The sequence below is a fragment of the Sarcophilus harrisii genome, chromosome 6 (assembly GCF_902635505.1).
Source record: "Sarcophilus harrisii chromosome 6, mSarHar1.11, whole genome shotgun sequence".
Classification (NCBI taxonomy): domain Eukaryota; kingdom Metazoa; phylum Chordata; class Mammalia; order Dasyuromorphia; family Dasyuridae; genus Sarcophilus; species Sarcophilus harrisii.
The window spans coordinates 179,606,743-179,633,290 of NC_045431.1; the positions used below are offsets into that span (position 1 = coordinate 179,606,743).

At 40.4% G+C, this 26,548-nt stretch overlaps 1 protein-coding gene across 1 annotated transcript in view; it reads left to right on the forward strand.

Annotated features, from left to right (window-relative positions):
• LOC116419820 (rho GTPase-activating protein 7-like) overlaps window positions 1–26,221 on the forward strand; it is a 53,577-nt gene extending 27,356 nt beyond the window's left edge. Inside the window, exons 3-4 of the mRNA XM_031942001.1 lie at window positions 22,854–23,003; window positions 25,014–26,221. Of these exons, the coding sequence (XP_031797861.1) occupies window positions 22,854–23,003; window positions 25,014–25,181 (318 nt within the window). The 3' untranslated portion in view covers window positions 25,182–26,221. The remainder of the gene's footprint in view (window positions 1–22,853; window positions 23,004–25,013) is intronic.
• Window positions 26,222–26,548: the final 327 nt, after the last annotated feature.

Genomic DNA, 26,548 nt, shown 5'->3' on the forward strand with positions numbered 1-26,548 from the left:
AATATGAGGGAGATATTTCAGTGTTTGTAAGCAGTAGGGAAGGAGTCAAATGATAGGGAGAGATTAAGAATGAGTTCGAAAGTGGGGTTGATAGGACAGTCTGTAGAAGATGGGATGAAATGGGATTATTTCTGCAGATTTAGGGGTTCATCTAGGCAAAGAAAAGTTCACCTATTGATGTGAAACAGACTTGAAGCAGGAGACAGTGACAGACGGCCTCTTGGTAATATAATATGAAGAGAAAAGGAAAAGATAGAGGTCTCTGTGGATGGTCTCAATTTTTTTCCCAGTAAAATTATGAAGATCCTCAAATGAGAAGATAGAGGAAGGAGGAACCATGGGAGATTTGAGGAAGGATAAAAAGGTTTAGAAGAGTTGCTAAGGAGAGTGGGATAACAAATAAAGGAGATATAAGTAGATTGCTTTGGAGCAGTGAGGGTTCAGTTGAGGTTATGTAATATAAATTTGTCAATGGTGGATGAAGAATGGGATGTGAATAAAGACAATTCAGTGTTCAGAATCACAATAAAAGGGAAGTTATGATGGAATGAGATCAGATATATTATCATTGTCAATAAGAGTTCAGCCTTGAAGTGGAGTAGCCCCAGGATATCAGGCAACTGTGTGTGTGACTTAAAAGCAGGGAAAGGGGAAGAATTTGAAAGATGTCTGGATAGGAGTAAGATTATTGCTGTGAAAAGCTAATTGTACAATATTTCAGAGTCTGATTCTTTTTGTACAGCAAAATAACGTTTTGGTCATGTATACTTATTGTGTATCTAGTTTATATTTTAATGTATTTAACATCTACTGATCATCCTGCCATCTAGGGGAGGGGGTGGGGGGGTAAGAGGTGAAAAATTGGAACAAGAGGTTTGGCAATTGTTAATGCTGTAAAGTTACCCATGCATATATCCTGTAAATAAAAGGCGATTAAATAAAAACCAAATAAATAAATAAATAAAAAGATTATTGCTGTGAAATTGTAGATGATCAGAGAAAGTATCTATAGCATAGTGAAGAGGCTTCTCAGGGAGGCCAAGGTGCTCCCCTTCTACTCAGATGGTCACAGACAAGGTAACAGTGAAAATCTGATTCTAAAGACCATTGCAAATCTTTATCTGATGCAGAAAAGGTCTGCTGAAAGAAGATCCCAAGAGCTTGGGTTCTTCTCCTTTGGACAGTCTGAGCTATGATTCCTCATCTCAAACCATTTTTTCTATAATAATTTTCTATAATATTTTTCACATCACTGGCTAAATTCTTTAAGTCCCACATCCAGTCTAATAACCTTGTCATTGTTTAGTGAGGTCTCCTTTTTGTAAAACTCCTATGACATCTATGACATATCCTTCTATTGTAAAGGGGAAAAAAAAGAATGGAGGGAAGGATAGAGGATGGAAACCCACCTGATGATCTCTTATTGAATGCTCCTAATTATAGATTCATTTCATTAATGACTGGAGCACACAAAATACACACACACATAACATACACACACACACACACAAGCAAAAACGGATGAATATTATAGTGTTTATGTATATGTGAATGCATGTATAATCTCAGACAAGCACTTCGGATGGATAGTGAGTCATGAGGAAGAATAAGGAAAAATTCATGGAAGGAAGGAAAGATGGATTTTTTAAAAACCCACCATTTATTAAGTGCTTACTATGTGCAGGCAGCACATAGTGCTGAGCACAGAAGCTAATATATAATAAATACAAGCAAAAAGATTGACAGGTGCTGCTTTCAAGGAGCTTCCATCCTAAAAGGAGCAAATATTCTTTTGTGTTGGAAGACAACATAAAACAAGGAACTAAAAAGCAGGAGATGAGGAAAAGGGAGAAAGAGGGTATAGAATGGGGAGAATGGGAGGTTGAAGTACAGAAAGTCAGGAACAAAGTCTAGAGGGAAATGAAGGCAAGCTGGCCTGGGCCCCTCCATAAAACAGGCTCCAAGAGGAACTCATCAGAAGGAAAAGTGGGAATAGGTCTTGCAGCAGAATATCCCATAAGAAATATTCCATGTGAGGAAAGTCATAGGGGTAGTAGAATGTTCCTATGAGGAAGTGTTCTGTGTTAAGATGCTAACTGAGGTCAATAAAGGGAGTTTCCTGACCTGGAGTTCTCTATGCCAAAGAAATCCCAGGCCCAATCCCTATCCAAACATGCAACAGGGAGCCTCTCACTTCAATTATCTGGTAGAGATAAAGCTATCCTTTAACCCAGTGATTATACTGAGTATTACACTTCTGGCATCAGATCTGAATCCCAAAGTTGAGCAAGTTGAACCCCAATTGCTCCAGTGTTTTCAATCATTCCTTGGGAGAGTTAAAAAATAAATCATACTGATGAGGGAGGGGAAAGAAAAGTTGACTCTGGCCAAACAAGAGAATTGTTTTCTTCCAGGACAATTTCTTGGAGCAGAGAAATCTTTTGTCATCTGTGTAGGCTTTTAAGACTCTACATCTTCACTGTTCCAGGAGGGAAGTCGAAGGTGATTTTCCCTGCCAAAGTTCCCACTGTCCTTCATTTTCAGACAAGTTTCTGTTAGCCCTCTGCCTTAGTCAACCCTGATGTCATGGAAGCAGAAGAAGGCTGGCTCCATGGGGAGCTGGGCCTTCAGCTCTCCAGGGAACATGCTTAGAGGAAATCCTTTGTTTGAAATAATCACTGTAGTGTTTGCCTTCGCTGGGTCAGGAAACAGCCTCATGGGAACTAGAGGTCCCTTCCATACATTGTCAGGGAAGACAGATGTGCTTCCCACTCCTCCAGCTGTGATCAGTGGATTGTTATATTAAAAGGTTTGATTGGATTCCTGTTGGAGAGAAAGTCACTTTGCACATTGAGGAAGACATGATGGTGACTGTGGGGTCCAATCCCAGAATATTTATGGTGGGCTGTGCCAAACATAAGCCAGAATACTACATAAGCCACCATAGGACGAAACCTGGGAAAAATAACAAAACAACACCCCCCAAAAAATAATAATAATGTAGCCAGCTGGCTAGCTCTCAAAGCTTACTAAGTCATATTGACCTGGCAGAGACATTTAGATAGCTCATGCCTGATGACTTCATTTTGCAGCTGGGAAAGAAGAGGCCCCAAAAGGGGAAGGGACTTGACCAGGATCCCACCTCACATCAGGGATGGAGCCAGGATTTGGACGAGGTCTTCTGACTCTGAGTTCATTACTTTCTACCATGTTTGTACTTAGCACAGTATTTGGTATATAATAGGCACATAATAAATGTTTCTTCTTTCCCCCTTCTAATGAAAAGATAAGCTGTCAAAACCTTTCCCCCCAAGAAATAGATTTATCCTTTTTGATAAATTTCTTTTAGGAGTCCAGGATCAGTTTTATTTTAATTAAGATAATTTCCCTTTTCCTTGATTTCCCTTGAGGGCCCTTGAGGGCCCAGAATCTTAGAGTTACCTACTATGTGGATGCATTTAGGACATTCCATTATTTGCAATATCAAGCATTTATAGAGCTTTATAGAAAGCTAAAGCTAAAAATAGTCATAGGCATTGATTCTGAGAACTGGGAAGGTATTTAGAAACCTTTGAGTGGAATTGGGAGAACACTCTATGCAAGAAGTGTGACATTTGTGAGAAAAAGCTGCAAAGAGGGAGATTCAGACATAATGTCAGGGTAATTTCCTAGCAATCACACATAGAATGGAGACACCAAGGTCCCCATTAGTAATACTCCTCAAGCAGAAGCCACAAGACCATTTGTTGAGGATGGTGTGAAGGTGATTCCCCTGCAGAGAAAAGTTGTAGTAGATTCCCTGTGAGGTCTCCTCCCACTCTGAGATCCTATTCATCTCTATGCCCTGAGTCTTAAGCTAATTTAGAGAACATCCTAAATAATTTAAATGACTTTGGCACTTTCAAATTTACAAGGTATTTTACATCAGGGCTCACGATCCCTTTTTGCCTGAGAAATTGTTACATGATTCTAGATATATAGGTATATAGAATAGGTGTACAAATCAAACCTTTATTGATAAGTCCTCTTTCACGATCCCCTTATGGGGATTCTTATACATTATACAATCCCCATTATATAAATGAGGAAAGTGAGTTAGTAGATTTATGGCATGCCTATAGTCACATGATAAAAACAATAAATGTCTTTGTAAAGTTTTGGACCCAGGTCTTCTTAAGTCCAAGTACGATACTTGATCAACTCAGCCACCCAAAAGACTCTATCCCCTTTTGTTTTTATATAAACCGTAGCATCCCCCTCCTCAACATGGTACAAGACAGAACTTCCCTGTTTGTGCCTAATCCCAATTTTCTGCCTCTGTCATTGTGCTTTGGCGTGTGTCCTTGCTAAAATGGGAACAAAGATGGAGTTTGTCCCCCTGGGAGGGAAGGGCTAGTTCTAAGTACACCATTGTTTTCCATATTCCTAGAAATGAAGGAAAAGAGGGCAATAGCATTTAAGGAGGAAATAAAGAGGGGAGAGAGAAAAACAGAAAGAGAGAGGGAGAGACAGAGACGGAGACAGAGAGAGAAATGGATAGATAGGAAGATAGATACATTCATATATATATAAATACATAGATAGATAGATAGATAGATAGATATTTAGATACTTGTTTACATAGATACAGTGATACTTGGATACATCAATATGTCTATGTGTAGCTACTTTTTAAAGATACATAAATTGTATATCACACTGTATTTTATACTACTGTGGAAAGAATGAATGTTATTTAGATAGTTAGGTGGTACAGCAAACAGAGCACTCAATTTGGCATATAGGAAGACTTGAGTCCAACTCTTGCCTCAGACTGTTGCTAGCCATGTGAGCCTGGGCAAATCCTTTAATCTCTCTGCGCCTCCTTTTTTTTTCATCTGTTAAATGGAGATAATAATCACACCTCCCTGCTAAGGTTATTAGGAGAGTCAAATGAGAGAACGTGCCAAATGCTTTGCAAACATTAAAGCATTCTACAAATGTGCGCTGCTTTTTACACACATGCTAGATTAATTGGCTTTTAGCGCTGCAAGTAAATTAGTCATCAGCATTCATCAAGAGCCTACTGTGTGCCAGGTTCTGTTCACTCACCTAATTTAGAAGGTGAGGAAACAGACCCATAAATAGCAAGTGCCTTGGCAAAAGTCATGTGCTAGAAAATAGGTCTCCAGACCCCAAAATCAATGCTCTTTCTATTATTCCAAGAGTCATCACATCAGGAGCTCTGCTGAGGACAGATGAGTTTTCTGCATGCCCACGTCTGTTTTGCATCTGGATTCTGGATCCTGAGTTGATGTCTCTGCCCAGCTCTTATCTAGGCTCTCTCTTCTAGCTCTACTATAGACCAGAGAATAGATATTCTCTTTCCAAAACTTCCTCATACTACCCTACCCAGGTCCTACCTGGGCTTGGTCTTCAGATTAGAGGACGGGAATAGATACCCTTTGATCTTGCTGCCTCCCCAACTCTCTACATCTTCTGTCTAGACTGCCTTTATTAGCCTTCTGTATACAGAATATGGGAAGAAGTTCCCAAAAACCACATACATCTCACCCTCAGTTTGATGAGAATAACCTGGGCATCAGCATCTGAATACATCCTCTTAAAATCCTGAGAAGAAGGAGATTCTCCTTAGAACATCTACGTCTGGGTAAGTCTGGAAGTTAGAAATGAAGTTTGAACTACTGTCTTCTTTGAATGGTCATCTTGCCTTTCCTCCCCTGGATCCAATTTGTTCCCACCCAATTCTGAGCAATATTTTTCATCTTCTCATCCTTTCCTGTATATTTTAGCAGTGGTCTCTTCCTCTGTGTCTTGAACAGGTCAACATGTTGTGAAGGCTGACATCCTCGAGAATCCACCCAAATAAGGTCTCTATCACATAACTCACAATAGAACAACGTGATCTTGTTTAAAATCAATTTTGTCAATTGTTTAAGTCAATGTCACTAAAAAAGGCATTTATTGAGCACCTTCTGTTCATAAGCCCCAAACATAGTGATGGGATAAAAGATTATAGTCTTGACTTTATGATCACTGGAGGCCTTGATATAGGTGCAAATAAATGTGATAAAACCCAATTTGTGTTGGGTAAAAAGAGAAAATCTCAAAGGAAAAGATCATGACAGTGGGTATTGTCAGGTGGGGGAAACAGAGAAGGTTGTGTGAAAGGACCTGAGCCTTGTAAGGATTCCAGAAGCAGGTGATAAAGGATTCTAGACTTGAGAGAAGATTAGTTTCCCCTTCCCTGTATTTCCTGTCTTCTGACATCTCTTGTGCTGTCTGAATGGAGAAACTTACTAGTGTTTGTCTTTCTTCCTCTTGATCATGCTTTTATCTGGTACTGTCTTAAATCTGTGTTGGAGCTTCTCTTGTGAAAGCTGAAAGGCCCCTCCCAAAGATCTTGCAGTAAACCTCCTGTCCAGAAAGGGCAACAAAGAGTCTCTTACAAATGTGTCTTGTGGACTGATGGCATTTCTCAATAATCTAGAAAGTTTAAATGACATCAAGAAGCACGACTGAGACCATAATAGGGGGAAAAGGCCTCCCCATAGTGCAAAAATGTTTGTAACAGCTCTTTTTGTGGTGGCAAGGAATTGGAAACTGACTGCATGCCCATCAGTTGGGGAATGGCTGAATAAATTATAGTATATGAATGTTATGGAATATTATTGTTCTATAAAGGATGATGAGCAGGATGATGGAGAGACTTATATGAACTGATACTGAGTGAAGCCGGCAGAGCCAGGAGAACATTATACATAGCAACAGCAATATTGCCTGATGATCAACTATGATAGACTTAGCTCTTCTCAATAATACAGTGATCCAAGACAATTTCAATAAATTTTCGATGGAAAATGCCATCTACATACAGAAAAAGAACTATGGAAACTAAATGAGGATCTAAGCATATTACTTTCACTATATTTTTGGGAGGGTGGGAGCAGAAGCTTTCTTTCTCTTAGTTTTTCCCTTTTGTTCTGATTTTTCTTTCCCAATATAACTCATATGGAAATTTGTTTTAAAAAAAATGAATGCACACATATAACCTGTATCAGATTACTTGCTAGCTTGGGGTGTGGGGGGAGGTAAGAGAGGGAGAGATAAAAATAAATTTGAAACTCAAAATCTTACAAAAATGAATGTTGAAAACTAACTTTCATGTAACTGAAAATACATACTATTAAATATATTATTTTAAAAAAGGAAAAATAATGAAAAAAAGAAGTATGGGCTAACCCTGACCTATGGAAAAAAAAAAAAACTGTTCCCTCTAGCATCTGATCTATGCAATATCTGTCCACAAGCACTTCAACAAGAGTTGTCAAGTAGGATTGAATCTTTAATTTTATTTGGAATCCTGAGAACAAGGTCATGATAATACTGGCCATGTTTTTCTGGAAGGTCGTCTTGAATTGGTGTGGTTAAAAAATTGATATGGTCCTCTCCTAGTGGCAAACCTTCCAGTGATAAACCTGTGTGACTTCAACTAGGCCAGTCTTTGGACAATAGATACATACAGACCTGTATTCAAAATCTTTCTGGCTTAGAAGCACCCAACGATATTGAGTTATACTGATATAAATGAATGAATGTACAAATGAATGAATGATCATTTGTAGGTCCTTACTATGCACTAACTGGTAGAGGTACAAACAGAAAAGCTCCTTTTATCAAGAAGTTTGCCTTCTAATAGGGTATATGTTCAGTATCAAGTCTGACAAAAGAGTCCCAGTTGTCCTTAAGGCAGGATCTTTAAGAAGCTGGGGTCAGCTCAACCCCATACTGAGATACTTGAGGAGGATGGGAGTAACATATGAATGTTAAATGAATGATAAACAGTTTAGAGGAAGGAGAGTTTTTCTGGATGTGGGGGGAGGGGGAGGGGTGTAGACCTACAGGACTGAAAATTGAAAAATTCTAGTATTTTTTTTTACAGTGTAAAAAAAATTTTTTTTAAGTCAAGAGGACCTGAATTCAAATCCAGCCTTAGACACTTAATACTTCCTAGCTGTGTGACTCTGGGCAAGTCACTTAACTCCGATTGTCTCAGAAAAAAAGTGTTTATAGGGTAATCACTGATGGGAGCAAAGTTCTATGGGGAGGGAGCAGGAACCATGCTATCATATTTGACCACTATTAGGTCCTAGGCCAAGTCCCATGTGATCATTATTTGGGTTCGGATTGATTCATATTGAATGTAAATAGCAGTCATTTCTACTTTGGCCAGAAATCCTGAGGGTTTTTCCCTACAAGATTCATTTATTTATTAATTTAGATTTTTTTGGAGTGGGTGAAAGAGGAGATTCTTTGCCTCAGTTTCTAGCCTTAATCACTGAATGGATACAGCCTCAGTCAAACTGAAGACCTTAACTTAAAAAGACCAAGGTCTCCCACTGCATCCCAGGACCACGTCCAGTCATCCTTATCTATAGCTAGCCACTGGACGCAGATGGCTCTGAAGGGTAAATTGAGGCAGGTGACCTTGCCCAGCCCTTCCTCACTCAAATCCAGTTCTCTCAAATGTCATAGCATCACTTCCCTCATGCCATGGCCCTCTTCAAGAACGAAGGACGAAACAACAATAACAAAATCTAATTTAGCAAATGTAACAAAACGAAGAAGAAAACTATACTTTTTGCCTACTTGACAGCACTTCCCCACCATCTTTGAACTTTTCTTGTTAAAGGCATGCACCAAAATTCCTGACAGTCTTACTTCTGTGTCCTTTGGAATGTGTGGCTTCTCTTGCTCACAGGAAGTCATGTTATTTTTCAAAATATTATTTTTCTTTCTTTCATTGGTAGCAAAGGGTCACCATTAAGACTATGGGAAAGGATAGCGGGCTTGGCTCTGAGGTTTCTGCAGGGATGGGAGGTCCCCAGAGTTGGTGTTGAACATAGAAGGTTGTGTAAGCGGGGTCATGGGTGATGAGTCAGCCTCTCTTCGGCAGCATAACTGTGGAATCCAATTAAGCAAAGCACTCATTTTTATTTCATAAGAAAGTAGTTTGAGAGAGACCTGGGAAGAATCAGTCATCTCACAGCTGTGAGAGAAGGAGGCAGGGCCATATTTAGGGAGCTGGCCCCCTGAAAAGCTGGGATGAGCTCAGAAGCTTGGGATTGTTTGTGAGAGACCACCTTCATTCTGCTTTGGGAGCCTTCCAGATATAGGGTCAACACCCCCAGCTTCCTGTCTCAGAAAGAAAAACCCAGAGAGGAGAACAGAGCCCGAGTGAGACAGAGCAAGCCAATAAACAAGACAGTTTCCCAGGACTCAGAAATCCTCCCGAGACCCAGAGCGAGAGAAAAGTCAGCTTTCAATGACTCTCTTAAGATGGACTCAGGTCAGCTCTCATCGAACAGCCAGCAGGGGGTTCTGTTGTTGTTGTTGTTGTTTTGTTTTGCTTTTTGCCTGAAATACCAGGCTCACAAAAAAGACACGCACACATACACACACACACACACACACACACACACACATACACACACACACACACACACACACACATACATATACACATACATACCTTTCAAAATTCAGGAAAAAAACTTCCTTGGAGATAAACAGATCCCTCAGTACTCCATGTATGCTGCTTTCCCTCTTTCTTTCTTTTTTTTTTCTTTCTCCCATCATTGTTTTCTCTCTTTATCTCTCCCTCCCCTTTGTCCATTTGTCCTTCCCTTCCTCCTTTCTACCTTTCTTTCTTTTTCTTCCTCTCAACATTTCTCCCTCCCTTCATCTCTTTCTTACTCTTATCCATTTCTCTCTCCCTCTGTCTCTTCTTTCTTCCTTTCTTTTTTCTTACTCCCATCACTGGTCTCTCCCTTCATCTCTTTCTTCCTCTTGTCCATTTCTCTCCCTCCCTCTTTCCTTCCTTTCTTTTTTCTTCCTTCCATCATTGCTCCCTCCTCTCATCCCTCCCTCCCCTTAACCATCCCTTCCTTTTTCTTATCCATTTTTGCTCCCTTTCTCCCTCTCTGCCTCCTTTTCTTTATCCCTCTGTCACTTCTTTTCTCTCTTCCTTTCCTCTTTCCTTTCTTCCCTCTCTTCTTTACTTCCATTCACCCACTGTTTACACCCACTTTGAACAAAGAAAGGACAAACAAAAACTTCTAGTAATGTGTTATCTAGAACGGGCGCAGACAGACAAGAGATTGGATTGACTGAGTGCAGGGTGGTAGATGGGTCAAACACTCATCTTATCCTCCAGGGAGCTTCTAGTCTATAAAGGGAGTAGAAAGTAGAGAGTGGATAGGAACAAGTACTTTCCAAGCTAGTCAAAGGACAAATATCAATCACAGGAGAGAAAACTGGCTCAGGGAGGCTCAGGCAATCTGAGAAAATATCTTGTTGGTCAATATCTAGTTTCCGCCATACTATTTTCCAATTTCTCCAGCAATTATTGCCAAATAGTGAGTTCTTATCCCAGAAGCTGAAGTCTTTGGGCTTATCAAACACTAGATTACCATAGTCATTAACTATCATACCTTGTGAACCTATTCCACTGATCCACTATTCTGTTTCTTAGCCAGTACCATTTTTTTTTCTGATGACCACTGCTTCATAATATAATTTTAGGTCTGGTACAGCTGGTGACCGTCCTTTGCATTTTTTTCATTAATTTCCTTGAAATTCTTGACCTTTTGTTCTTCCAGATTAATTTTGTTATTATTGTTTCTAGGTCTATAAAGTAATACTTGGCAGTTTATTTGGTATGGCATTGAATAAGTAGATTAATTTAAATAGAATTGTCATTTTTATTATATTAGTTTGGTCTACCAATGAGCACTCGATATTCTTCTGATTGTTTAGATCTAACTTTATTGATGTGAAAAGTATTTTGTCTGGAAAGACTTCTTGAATAAGGATCATCTGCTACATGCATGCTCTCAAGGACTTTACTAAAGTTTTTGACAAAATTACTGAGTAGTCCACAAGCATGCCCAGGATCCCTGAGGCACTCCAGTGTAACTCTCCCATTAAGGTGAGTGCTACTATTCTATCCTCTAAGCCAGTATGACTTGGGCTAACTGGAGCACATGTACCACATCATGGTAATCCATACACATTCAGGTTAACTGACAGGTCTCAAGCCTATTGCTAAGTTAGGAGGATGTCTATAGTAAGCATATGAAAACTTCCCCCAGCAGAATGGGTAAATGAGAATAATTTGTTCCAAACGCAATGAAACAGATGAAACAGATGCTGTGAAGTGCTGAGATCTTGATCAGACAGAGAAGACACCAAGGTCATCCACTGCAACCTGGGCCATGGTCAGACATCTTGACAGTTGTCCTGCCATCGGACTTTGGTGACTGTAAGAGAAAGTGAGGCTGATGACTTTGTGCAACTCTGCTTAACATAAATCCAATTCACACAAGAGTCATGCCATCACCCCTTGATGTCATTGGTCCTCTTCAAAAACAAAGGATGAACAACAACAACAGTGATCTAGATGCAAGATTCCCCTCTGACACATCCTATCTTGCAGAAAAGGTGCTAATCTCTCTCAGTAAATGCAATTGACTCATCAGAAAATTCTGTATACAAATGAAATTATAGCTTTGGTCCTTTAGCCCTGTTTTTCAGGAAGAAACCTCCTATGTTTAGAGCTGAAAACCCTTGCTCAGTCTTTACTTTACAGTGGCCATTTGGAAATAGAACCTGTGCAACCACGTCCTGCTAATTCATTGTTTCCCCAAATACTTCTGATCTTTCTGTGCTTCCATTCCTCATCTGTCCCAAGGGATTCTTTTTCATCACTTGAATTGCAGTGGAATATTATTCTTTTGGGTCCTTGACATTCAGTCAAGGATATTTATTTATTCATGAGCTTTTAAAAAAATCATTCTTCTTTAACAATCATCCTTAGTGTCAACTAGTTGGTAAAATGAATACAGTGCTTGGCCTGAAGTCAGAAAGAGCTGAGTTCAAATCCAGCCTCAGACTCTAACTAGCTGTGTGATTCTGGGCAAGTAATTTAGCCTTCATCTGCCTCAGTTTCCTCAACTGTGAAATGGAGATATTAACAACATCAACCTCTCAGGGTTATTGCGAGATGATATTTGGAAGGTGCTCTCAGCATGATAGATTATAAATGTTTGTTCCAGTCCTATCCACTTCTTCCAGGGAACTTTATTTTATCAAACAAATTTTACCACTAAGATTAAAAAGAAAAGATTAGAAATTGGACAAGTACACTGGACCCTTTGTAAGCCTTGGTCCAAAGCCAGTTAGTCCCTGATGTAAGCATGACAGCAAGGTGACTTCAATTACTGAAATGGGAAACTATCAACCAAAGATTACTGTGGTTTCCTTTGCTTAAGAAAAGATTATCAAAAAGGAAAAGCTGAACCCCTCATGCCTAGAGGTGACATATGTGAGAGCTGAGGCTCTGAGGAAATCAAAGAGGAGAGCTGTCTGCCAATTCTTGGCTAAGGGTCATTGGCCATTTTCAAAGAGTGCTGTAGGACTTCAGTTGAAAAAGGCACTGTAACACTTCACTGAAAAAAAAGCCTTGTACCACCTAGTGGCTAATGATGCTGAAAGACTTCAGATAGAGCAGGCTCACCAGTCCTATCAAATATGAATAGCTATAGACAGCTAATAGACAGCTAATATCATCTTAGACTACTTAAATAAAAGCATGAGATCCAAGATGAAGGAGGTGATAATCCCAACATCTGTTCAGAAACTGAGCAACCTGCTTAACTCAGCTCAGCAGCTGAGTCACCTAACCAACTGAAATGTTAGTCCCTACAAGGAGCATGTCCAGATAAGTCACCTGTCTGTTGGAAATAGAAAGCCTCATGTGGTGCACCAATCCAGCTGAGGAGTGGGATGATACTTCATCTAGGCCATTTTCTGTAGTAACTTTGATGATGGCTATCTGGAGAAAGAAATGTATACAAACTCTCTGGTTCCAAAACTCTGCTTTGCCTTGGCCATGAGTGTTCCTTACATGTACTTCATCACCATTGTAATTTTAGCTCATGCCCACTTGAACCCCAATCCCAACAGAGGCTGTTTGTATTCAAAGAAGAATGTATGCTGGTGTCGGTAGAAATGCTTGATAATTGACGTCTATGTCATTTAAATAAATGTCTTTGCCAAAGAATTGAGTCTATTTATACAAGAGCTAGTTCTTAACATCTCCACTATTTTGTATTTTTGAGATTGATTTTTAAAGCCCATATCTAAACACTACATATTTCTTAATAAATTTAATATCATCAGGTTGGGTCAAATATTCTTGCCATTCAAGATCTTATGGGATTCTATGTAGGAGTAAAAATTGAGAGCAATAAGGAACCTACAATGCCTCATCTCTGACCACTACATTTTATAGACCAGGAAACTGAGGTTAAACATGATGAAGTGGCTTTAATGTCACACAGCCAGCAGCCAAGACTAACCAAACTCAGATCTTCCTGACTCCAGATTCGGGGGTCTATCCCCTGCACTACCTAATATGCCATTTTGTATATTAATGATGTGTTAGCAATTCCTCCCAATTTTGGGGAGGAATTCAATAACCAATTATCCAATTTTTTTATTCAACTTATAGACTAAAAAACTGAAAAGGTACAAGAGCAAAGACAAATCCCTGAGATACTTCACTAGACCATCATCCAAATGGACCATTAATAATTCTCCTTTGGATTCATCCCTTCTACTAATTTGGAATCCATGTAGTTGTACTTTTTGTTAGGCCTCATTTCTAATTTTTTCCCATAAGAATAGCAGAATAAACACTGACAAGAGCTTGGATAAAATCTAAGTAAATAGATTCTCCACATCTACTGGTCTAATAACCACGTCCACAACTAGAGTTAGCTTCCCCTGACCTGTTCTTGGTGAAACTGTGTAATCATAGCTTCCCTTTTCCACATAGTCACTAACTCTCACTTCCATGATAATTCCTAGAATTTACCAAGGCCTTGGAGACAGCCTCACTGGCCTAGAATTTACAGGGTCCCTTCTCTTCCCAAGGTTGGGGTTGATAACCTGAGAATGGGATGCAATCGGATTTGTTTTTGTTTTGTTTTGTGGTGGTTGAACCACAGGACTATATGACGCTTCCCTATTTAGACAATAATGTCTAGGTTGTGTCAGTCTGAAGCTAGGGATAGGTCAGGGACGCTAATTTTGTGCCCTATCATTACTGTGGCATCTGGGGCATTATTAGCATGTGGTCCATTCCCTTTAGCTTCCATTGGGGGCAAGTTGCACTCTTCACCAGGGCTGGCCTTTGCTATCCCTTGTTTGCCCCAGCCCCTCAAAGCCCACTGGGCTTAAGGTTCTAGTCCAGGCCTGGTTTGTGACTGCCCCATTCTTTGCACTTCCTCTGATCGTCCCCTCTCATGGAGATCCAAGTGGAATTCTCAGGTCCAAGAGGTAACAACAGAAGAGAGTCTGGGATTTCATAGTGTTGCTGATAGCAAATGGGAGAGCAGGCCCTTTAGGAAGGGCATCCCAGGTTTCTTTTCTTAAACCAGATTTTAGAAATATCATGGATTTTGCATGAAATCTTACAACTGCTTGTCTTCTGTAGTATTGAAAATATGGGGGTTCTGTTTTTCCCTCAGAAAAGAAAAAAATGATGGGAACTTGGACCCCAGTGGAAAATTGAATACCCAGAGTGAGAGTGGAAGTCATTCTACTTTCCTCTACCCTGAACAGATTAATAAGTCTACATGTGTGTGAATGTGTGTATATGTATATATACCTATAAAAACTATTATATATGTACATATATATACCATATATAAATTATATATGTAAACTACATGTATATATATAAACTATATACATGTGTATGTATATATTATATATGTAAGCTATATATGTATATATATATATAAAATTTTAATATTTGCAAAGTGGGAGCAGCTGGGTGGTGCAGTGGATAGAGCACCAGCCCTGAACTCAGGAAGACCTAAGTTCAAATCTGGTCTCAGACACTTAACACTTCCTGGGTGTGTGACCCTGGGCAAGTCACTTAACCCCAATTGCCTCAGCAAAAAAAAAGAGAGAGAGAGAGAGAGAGAGAGAGAGAGAGAGAAAGAAAGATTTGCAAAGTAGTTTCCAAAGTAGTTTCTGTGTGTGTGTGTATACAAATGAAACTAAGATTTGCAAAGCAGTTTCCATATGTTATCTCATTTGATCTTTGCAATGATCCTGGGAGATAAGTGCTATTATTCTCCCTGTTTTACAAATAAGGAAACTAAACTGGGACATAGAGAGTTGAAGAGCCCTACCATCTGGATCTAGATGCACAAATGTGTGCTCACATATCTGGAAAAGGTCTAAGGTAGAATTTGAATTCAAGTCTGCCCAACTCCAAATCTCTATCCACTGAAGCCCTCACATGCATGAATCTTGGGAATAGGAAGAACATTGGCAAACTGAAGAACGTTCAGGGAAGGGCAGCCAGAATGACACAGAATGAAAAGTGGCCTCGAGGCTGGAGGCTGCTTGCAAGAAGGAGAAGGCTAAGGGACAAGCCCCATGGTGCTGTAATATCTAACCAGAGTCTCTGGTGGAGGAGCCACCTAGACTTTCCCCCCTTACCTTAGCATGGCCCAGGAGCTGGTGGGTAGAAGCCAGGCCACAAGAAAGGAGAAGGAGGGCCGAGGTCATCCCAGATTCCTGGGGAGAGCCCTCAGGTGAGCCCCTGCCCAGTGCCTCAATCTCCACAGGAAGCCAGAAGTGCCTGAGGCCTGTTGGTGCATCCCTCAGAGTTGGGGAATCCTGAACTTTCCTTTTCTTTGTTTATAAATGTACATTTTGGTTTCTGAGCTTTTAACCAGTAAAATGTTGGCCACCCTTGTCTCTTATTTGACTGTTCTTCCCGTCGGGAGGCCTGAGCTATTTCTGGCTTTGGTATCCTTGTCAAAACCATGCTCTGGGAGGCCTGGGCTTACTTACACTTATAAATAAATGCAAGGGTAATTGATTCCATCTCTGCTTCTGCCCACTGGTGCCCTTCCTCCTGGGAAATGCCCTTTCCTGGCAACAAAAAGCTTTCTGACTCAGCAGCAGATATGGAAGCACAAAATCCCCACAGCACCAACCCAAGAAGTCCCTTCCAAGGGCCGCTCCCCTGGCAAACCAGGCTGTCCCTGCACCCCTGGTCCTATCTCAGGCCATAGCCCCTCCACAGGTCATCCACCTGGATAAGGGACCCCAGAGGCCACAGGGGAGGAGTCTCTGGCTCTCTTTTTAATTAAAAAAAATCTTTTTTGTGAAGTTAGAAATCATCAATAGACATCTCAGTATATTAAAAAGCCCAAAAAAGTGATTTATATGAGAAATTGTGGATTTATACTCAGTTTGTTTTAAAATTTCTTTGATCATATGCATATATGATTTATATATATATATATTCTATACACACATAAACATGACTTAGAAACACAGAAGTTCAAGTAAGTAAAGACTCCCACAAAATATAAATCATCCTCCCTGGAGAAAGAGGGGAAAAGAGAAGGAAATAGTGTTTCTCTGGTCTCTAGCTCTGCTTGCCTCCATCAGCAGCCTTGCTTTCACCAGGGACATGGTTCCAGCACGATTTCTTCTCCTGGCCCCAGAGCAGAATGCTTTGTAACTGTTCTATTGAGACAACTGGACTTGTGCTGGTCCTTCCATGGCTCAGTATAGCCCTTCCTCCTTCTTTGCACTGGCCCAGCTCCTTCATCTAAAAGCTCCTTTGCGCAGGGGGGAAGTGGGTGCAGGCAAATGGGTTTTAGACATTGGCTTGGCAGCTCATGAGTTCTCTGTCCCTTTCAGGCTGCATCTCATTTCCTGCCTTTTTCCATATATGAACTTCTGAAACTTTTTTGCATTTCTGTTTTGTAATTGGGAGATCCACTAATCAAATAACTCTGCTCACCTCTGGGTTATGTTTGAGTTTGTTTTTTCACAAGGGCCTCAGAGGCTTCTCTTTGTTGACATCCATCCTCTCATGAAGAATTATGCTCAGGTTTGCAGGATGCGTTCTTGGCAGTTGCTGCCTGTACTCTTTTGATTTCAGATTAGGCTGATCTATTCTGTTTTCCAGTTATCTCATGGAATAATTCTGGATTGTTTCAACTGAGTTTCCTTTATGGTCAATGCACTTTCTCTTAGAGATGGAAGCAAGGAGTTTGGGGTTGATTTTGTTGGATTTCCTTTTTCCTCTGGTGGTGATCTGTGAAGTCCGCTGATAAATCCTTCATCCTGAATATTTGTAGCCCAGCTTTGGGGGATTTGGATACCCAGAATTCCTAGGATTTACCTAAAACATTCAATGCTATATATTTTGGGAATCAGCTCCCTGAAGCAAAGATTTACTATTCAAAATTTCTATGAAATTTTCTTATAACATATCCTACCATCTGATAATAATATAGTTATATATTTTGAAAAATTATGTTATGTTCTTCTAGAAGACTTGGGATCCTTAAGGCATCTTTGTGCATTATGTCTTTGAGATTAATCAGTTTGGTTTAGAGAGAATTGTGTATTTTCGATTTGTTTTTTTTAATTGTTTTATGTTTCTCTTCTTTTTAAAAAAAAATTTTTTCCCAATTAACCCATATCTACCTCTTTCCTTCTCACCTCACCCTCATAATACACTTGTGTTTCTCTTCTGCCAAATTGTCTCCTGCTTCAATATGTTTTGTGTTCCCAGTCTTCATTTCACAGGGCCTTTACTTATTTGGAGAGATTCTTCGTCAGACATTCAGTCTTTGCTCTCTGTGAATTTGTGTGTTAAAATTCTGTGCTGAAATTTTTCACTTATGACATACATTTCTGAAATCATCTTTTAAATTTTGATGTTTTGAAGCATTTTGAAGCTTCTTCTGGGGATTCATTAGTTCACTGGATAATTTAGAGGGGAGAGATGTCAGGATGGTACAGTCTGTGACCCTGCCCTGAGTAACCTCTGGAAAAAGAGGACAAGTTTGAGCTGATATATTTCCCTTGTGCTTACCCCTTGTCTGCTTCCCTCCTTAGATTCCTTTCCATGTTCTTTCTACAGTTAAGCAGAATTACTGTCTGTCCATTTCTCATGGATTGAGGAGAGTTTCAGGCTGAGTCATAGTTATATGGGAGGTGGACAGAGATGCCCAAGCTCTAGACTTTGGATCACGAAGCTCTCAAATTGCTCATTTTCACTGTGCCTAACATTAACACTGTGCCTCACAGAAAAAGCTGGAGATTGAAAGAAAGTGGGAGTTTTGCATCTTCGATTTCTCCTCTCTGTTTTTTATGAACTTTTCCTTTGGAAGTATTATTTTATCATTCTCTTCTAGATCTAACATACTCTGAATCTCATGGGCATTTTCTTAGATTGAGGTTAGGGAGTTGCTGAAAACAACTACTCAGACATAGTAGCAGTTTCATAATTAAAAAAGAAAAATAGATTATTAGTGACAGTAAATAGCCTTCAGGTTCTAGATTGGACATGATGCTCCTCAAGGACCATTTGAGCTTTTGTTTGGATTCTTTTTCACAGCTCCCCCAAGGATCAGGCAGTAACATCAGAGCTGGCTCAGTGTATGAGTGAAATTGTCATCCACCTCAGGGAGAACTCCTCACATGAGGGAAGGAATATAGCAAATGTAGGATGGCAAGGGATCAGAGAAAGTGACTGAGGCTGGCAAAGGTAAATGTGCTGCTTTGTTGTTCTGTCCATGGTTAGTCTGAATGGGCATAAAGTGGGATTGTCTGTTCCAGAGAGAACAAACTAAGTAGAGTCACTACTGTAAGGAGGCAAAGGTGAACCCGGTGGTTCCTGAGACTTAACGAGAGGGTCTTCATGCTTAGAAATTTATTTGAAAGAGTTAAGATCAATATTCATTATTAATCCATGGGGAATGAAATTAGATAAGGGAGAGTGGGTGGGAGGACAATTTTCACTGAGGAAATATACTCATGTCAAGGAGTCCAGGCACTTTGGGGAAGAGATATGGGAGAGATTGGTTACCTAAGAGAGCCTCATTGGAGGCAAAGGTAGGAGTGATACTGTTCTACGGCCACCTAGACCACAGGCTCTTTACCTTTTTATGTATCTTGGACTCTTAGATAGTCAGGCTGATGAAGAACATGAACTATTTCTCAAAACTGTTTTTAGATTGCTTAAAGTAAGACACATAGGCTTACAAAGGGAAGCTAGTTAAACTGAAATGCAGTGATCGAGGTATCTTAAAAACCAAGAATTATCTCAACAAAATTAAAACAAACAAACAAACAAAAAAGCCAAGTTCATGTGCCTCAAGTTAAGACCCAGACAGAACAAGGGCCAAGGCAAGGGATTTAAAAACAGATTGTCAGCCCAAACTAGAAGCAGGAGTTTATAGAGATGGTAGACTCCCATTTACAAACAGGCAGCTGCCATGGTCTGCCCTCTGACCAAAACAAATCCAACTCCTGGAGAGTCTAAGTCTTCTTCATCCCAATTTCACCCACTGAAAGGCAGAGGAAGCATCAAAGGGAGCTGCTGTCCCAGACGTGCTGACTAGCACAGAGGTCTTGTAGAATGCGGGGTGGAGGGTGACCAACACTTGAGCAATCAGTAACTAGAGAGCAGGGTTTGCTACTCACCCTGGATTTGGCAAACTCAATTCCAGAATCAGGAAAGGGATGGGTCAGATCCAGTAGTATAACACTAGGGAAGGGGAGCCAGTCCATGTGATATGTATGTGTAAGTATAGAGATAGCTTGATGGCTCAGTGGATAGAGCTCAGGGCATGGAGTCAGGAAGATCTGAGTTCAAATCCAGCCCCAGACATTAGTTGTGTGATCTTAAGGAAGTAAGTCATTTAGCCCCTGTTTGCTTTAATCTAGAGAAGAAGGAAACTCGAGTATCTTTGCCAAGAAAGCCTATATAGCTTTGTAAAGAATCTAATATGACTGAACAACTGAAAAACAAATGTGTATATACATATATGTATATATGTGTACACAAATATAGATAGATAGATATACATAGGGGTATATGTGTGTATGCATTTTTGTGCATAATTTATACCTATATGTATTTGCTGTTCAATCATTTCAGTCATGTCTGACTCTTTGTGACTCTATTTGGGGTTTTCTTGGCAAAGACACTGGACTGGTTTGTCATTTCCTTCTTCAGTTCATTTTATAGATAAGAAAACTGAGGCAAACTGGCTTAAGTGCAGGATCCCATAGCTAGTAAATGTCTGAGGCCAGATTTGAACTCAAGAAAATAAGTCTTCCTGACTTCAGCACCAGCGCTCTCTCCATTGTACCACCTAGCTGTCTAATGCATGTGTATTACTGTATTATTGTCTGACATATGTGTATATTTATATTCATGTATTTAGATGTATTTGTGTATGTGTGTGCAGACGTGAATGCATGTTATATGTGTCTGCATATATATTTATGTATGAGTATGTGTATATATTGTAAATCTGCATCTATATATGTATTGTATGTGTAGGTTATATATTTATGTAGGTGTGTACTCGATGCATACATGTACATATCATTGTTATGTGTACATGCGTGTATATATCTGTAGTGTGTATTTTTTTTCCTTTAGAAGGCTGAAAATAAACTTGGTCAAGACAGTCTTGAGAGAAAGTTGTTTTCATATTTCATCCCCATTAGACAGTGAGCTCCTTGAGGGCTTTTACCTTTCTCAGTATTCCCAAAGCTTATGTAGCACCTAGTACCTGACACACAGTAGGTACTTAATAAATGCTGTTGATGTGCCTGTGGAGAAAGGGGCAACCATCCACACCTAATGCCAACCAACTTCCACCACAGGGCCAGGTGGCCAACTTAGCTAGCACAGGCCCTAAAGGAGTGGCAGAAGGCGTTCCCTATTGCTGCCCACTTCAGAAGGCTTCCCGTCAGCAGTGCTGTCCCTCCAGTGGATACACTCCAGCTGCGTGCTTTCTGAAATTTGGCTTGGGGAATTAGTGGTCTGACTACTCAGGCTTGAATCTTATGCTGCTTTATAACCTCTGGTGGCCACATCCTACTGTCAATTCATTTTGAGCTTGTGACCCACTAACTCCCACAGTCCTATTCAGACAAGGTATTCTCATGCTACATACTTCCACCATCTTGCACTAAGATTCTAGGTTTTGAAATCCAAGAGTAAGATGTTACATTTATCACTCATCTTAAATCATATACTATTTGGACCAATATTCTAACCTGTCAGGCATAAAACAAGCATTTAAGTGCCAACTCTGCACTAGGCAATGTGCTAATTTCTCAGGATGCAAAGAAAGGCAAAAAACCCAATTCCTACACCTAGTCTAGTGGGGAAATAATATGCAAACAACTGGGTTTGTACAAGATATATAGATGGAGCAAAGGAGTGAGGGGACAGTCTTAGAGGGAAGTCAGAAGTGGAATTAAAAGTTAAATTTGTCTAGCTCTTATTTCAGGAACCAAGACTTTTGTGGTTATGATTGATGTTGGATAGTATAAAGATGTTTCTTTACATTCCCTTTCTTTCATCTGCATCACTTCATACATGTTCTCAGATTCGGTGGGTTTATTCACATACATTATTATTTGTGGAATTATCAACTCTGGATTTTCGTCAAAGCCCATATTTTCTCCCTGTGGCTGTCAGTGAATGTCCCCTGTGAATGTGCAGACATTGCCCTGTACTTGGCACATCCTACTGAGTCCCTAGGAAGAGGCAGAAGGGATCTCAGGAGCCTCCAGTTCCACCATGCCTCAATCAGCATCCCCTTCTCCGACATTCCCAATGAGTGCCTTTGCAGTGTCTGTTTGCAAGCCTCTGGTGAATGGGATGCTCCTCCACATCTCCTGAGAGAAACCATTGCAGTTCCAAACTCTTTTATTTGTCAGGGGTTTCTTCCTTCCACCGAGTCCAAATCTTCCTCCCTACAATTCAAGCCCACTCACACTGAGGACCCTCTGGGATCAAGCAGCATTCATGACATCCCACTTCCTCACTGGTTAAGCCCTTGCTTATCCAAGCTATTAACTGATTCTCTCACATCCCTTCATCTCTTCTGTAGGATAACCATCCCTGATTTTCTTTTGTGGGTTTTCCAAGAAAAGTAACTTTTTTCTAAATATCTAGAGGCAGCAAAGCTGAACTTGGAATCCAGACCTAAGTTAAACCCCATCTCTGAACCGTTCTTCCTGTTTCACTTCCCAGTGCTTGAGATGAGGCTTTAAAGCTATCCCCATGAGCTGAATCACAGGCCCTTAACATTCAGGACCTCAGCTCAGGGAGCCAGGTGGGCTGTGTGTGAGTTGTGAATGAACTGCAGATAATCCAGATGGAAGTCACCAGAATTTAGGGGGAGATCAAGAAAGGCTTCCAGGAGAAGGTGGGGTTTTAGTTGTGAAAAAATCAAAAACAGGGAGTTCATTAATTGGAGCAGAGAAAGGAAGGCATTTCAGGCCTGGGAGACAGCCTGAGAGAATGTCTGAAGATAAGTGGAAGGATTTGTGGGAGGAACATCCAGGAGGCTGCTGTCACTGAACTGAAGCTTACCTGTAATGGACTGAGGTGCAAGAGAACTGCAAAAGGAGGAGAGGGGTGGTTAGGAAGGCTTTAAAAAGCAAATGGAAAGGGCGGCTAGGTAGCACAGTAAATAGAGCACCAGTCCTAGAGTCAGGAGAACTTGAGTTCAGAAATTACTTTAAACACTTCATATATACTAGCTGTGTAACCTTAGACTAGTCACTTAATCCTAATTGCCTCTCCAAAAACAAACAAACAGAGGATTTGACACTTGATCCCACGACAGAGAGGAGGAGAAACTATTGTCCCCCCTCAGGAAATATCATCTCAGATTCAGTAAAAAAAAAAAAAAAGTTTTTCTGTTCCTCAGGAAGGGAGAGAAGATCGAGGGAGAGGACGACTTGACTCCATGGCACTGCTCATCATGAAACTGGACCAGTTGGATCGAGACATTGAGAATGCCCTCAGTACCAGTCCCTCTCCTGCCAACCCCCAAGTGCACCAGCAGAAAACTATTCCCGTGAGTCTGCTTTGCTTCCCTGCTTCCCTTTGGACAGACCTCTGAAGCACCAGCCTTCCTCATTCTTGATGCAGGGAACATCTCTCAAATGTCACACTTTTTAGTCATTATTTATCCACTTGAGTCATGCTACATGAATCCAACAGCAAAGCTGTCTCAACTGGTGGAGTAGAACTGGGGTTTGTTTGTCTGTTTGTGGGAAGAGGGAAACTAATTGCCCAAGTCTAAGAGGGGTGATCAAGTCCATGGTAGCGCTATGACTTAGAGAAGTCCAGACTGTAAACCCTAAGGGACCACTTCATCCTGCCAAAACACACAATAGCAAGACAGGGATGTGAGATTAGTCCATATTCTAATCCAGTAATATATCTGGCAAAGTTTCTTCCAACTACCCCTGTTTTATATAAAAGTGACCCCAGTGATTTTCCAGGATGAGTGAAAAGTCATTATTTCTTCCCACCTTCCACCTATACTCAGGGTATACAAAACACAATCATCTCCCTTCCCGAGTTAGCTAACTCCCAGTACTGAGTTGAGGGCAAGCATTTATACAGAGTTTTAAGGTTTGCAAAGTGATGTATCATATATGTGTATGTATAAATATATAAAATATAATCTCATCCTATCTTCCCTGTTAGGCAAATGTTATTATTTTTCATACTTTACAGATGAGAAAAATGAGACTGAAACTAAGTGACTTGCCAAGAGTCACACAGCTAGCATGTGTCTGAGTCCAAATTTCAAGTCACTTAGCCAGTCATTAAATATTTATTAAGTACCTACTGTATGCCAGGCCACTGTGCTAAGTGCTAAGAATACAAAGAAAAGCAAAAGGGAGCTCGGAGTCTAATGAGGAAGACAAGATTTATAATTTATGCAGAGATGACACGGACAGAATCTTCCTGACTTGGTACAAGCCAAGTGCTCTCTTCATTAAGTTACCTAGCTAATAAATGCCTTTTCATTTCATTCCATCCTTCATTCTTTCATTCTTGGTTTTGTCAGTGATCTCTGCCAACAATTCCTAAATAGGAACTCTGGAAACAGTTTGATAATGACCTGAACATGAACAAGCATTTATAGACTAACCTTCACAGAGTACCCAGAGGCTCCCCAGGGCTGTGGGGAGGTGGGGTCAGAGATGGCTAGGGAGGGACTGGGACCTGGGTTTTGGAAGGGGGACCCGGATTATTGAAGCCACAAATCCTATAAGGTACATATATACATGTGAGTGCATGTGTGTGCAACTGTATTTGGGTCTGAATGTGTAATTCCTTCTGGATGGGGAACTCCTGGTATACAAATTCCATCTACAAATTCAGGTTAGTCGGTCAGCTCTTGAACCATCTCTGGCAGTAGCTTTGGACACAACCAGAAACTCTCAAAGCCAACACTTCATGTCAACACTCACTAACTCCAGGGCTGACCTGCTCTTGCTTTGGCCCATAGCCTCTCCAAAGCAACACAGAAGCTCCTGTGTATTGGGTCAATACCTGACTACCTTTGGATAGGATAGAAGAATTCTGTTCCCCTAACTTCCTGGCCCAGAGAAAGCAGTCATAATGAAGAAGCCATTCCCTGAACCTGAGAGAAAACTCTACCCAAGAGTCTCCACCCCCGTTGCCAAGAGCCAGCAAGTAAATGGCCTTGTTTGGGGGCCAGAAACCTCTGACCCAACAAATACTATTCTCAGGGTCATGGCTCTTTGTTCACCGGCAGATTTCTTTCATGTCTATCCTCAAAGTCAGGGCTGCACTTATGTCACAATAGGGACTTTACACTTGAGACCTTTGCTAGGGCATCCGAAGGCATGTTACTAATAATGGATCATCCTTCAGTAAAAGACCGGTAGGGCAAGATGTGGAAGGGCTAATTCTGCAAAGCACTCTCCTTCCTAGACATGTTCTGGCCACTAATGAATGGTCCATGGTCAATATTTGTATGCCCAAAGCTTAGCACATTGTAGGCACTTACATGTTTTTTAACTATTGATTGCTTAATATTTCACAGGATCAGGAGTCAAAAGATGAGGGTGGAGAGAATGACAGGCCAATAAATCAGAACCAGGTGGATTTACCACCAAACCTGGAGGCAGTTGCCCTGGGAGCTGGTCCAGCCTCTGTGTCCCCAGCCAGCTCTGCAACCAAACCAAAAGTATCGGTGAGTTACAAAGGATAGAAATTATAATTTTCTGCCTTGTCTTTAAAACATGTGATTATCAATGAACACTAGAACTGACTTGTATGATCAAAATACCTTAGAACATGCACTCAAAATGCATAGCAAAGCCCAAGTATCCCAGGGATGCCCCTCCAAAGTCATCATAAGGCCTGATATCCACTTGGGGTTGGTTGATGTATGTCATTGACAGGAAGAGAAATAATACCTTGCTTTCCCTTCAGGAGAAGGGCTTTGTCAATCTAAGGATAAATGTCAACTGAATTTCCCAATCAACCATTCACAGATTTGGGTCATTGGGAAGGATGGTGAAAAGATGGAAATCACTAGATTTTTGTCTCATAGTCAGAGGACATTTTTCAGTCACAATGGTGCTTTCTCCTCCTTAGAGCATATCTGCTTTCTAATTAGGAGCAAATGCAATATGGAAGTCCTAAGATGTTTCATCTCAAGGAGTCACAGTTCAATGGGCAAAATCCTCAGTTAAAAACCAGGCCTGATGGGCTGTACAAAACATTGGTTTTTAATAACTTTTAGATGGTGAAATGATGACACTACCTAGGAACATGACCTACCCCATTAAAAGCCTACGCTCTCCATCCCAAAACAAATTTTCTAGCTAAGATGAGTATTTTAAGGGAAATAATAATAATTCTTTTAGAACTCTTACCTCTATTGAAATGGACTATACAAAAAAAGAATTTGAGAAAAGTGAATTAAAAAATAAGCACACCTGAAATCCACAAAATCCAAAAGTTTATCATTGACTTCACAGACAAAAGATACATCCCTCTTCTTACTAGCCATTTTTTCTATCCAAAATATGGACTTCTTGGTCATACCCTAAATTATTCTCACTTCTACATCTTATGATGGCTTTGTTTTCTATAGTCATGGCAAGAATTCCTTCCTACTATGTTAATCTTTGATATACACCTTTGATATAGCCCGTGAAATGATTGTTCTTTGGGTTAGATTTTCCCTTGATTTCCTTTGATTTCATACAAATTTTCCCATGTTTCTCTGAATTCTTCATAGTCATTTTTTCTTAGAGCAACTAGATGGCACAGTGGATAGAGGACTGACCCTGAAATCAGAAGGGTCTAAGTTCAAATCCAGCCTCAGATACTTACTAATTATGTGATCTTGAGCAAGTCATTTAAACTGTTTGCCTCAGTTTCTCATCTGAAAAAATGAATTAAAGGAAAAAAGAGCTGGAAAAGTAAATGGTGTATCACTCCAGTACCCTTGCCAAGAAAACTCTCAGTGGAATCTTGGAGAGCTAGACATGACTGAAATGATGAAACAATAAATACTATCCTCCCTTAAATTCCTGTTGAGTTTAATGCACTTCTACATAAAACTCT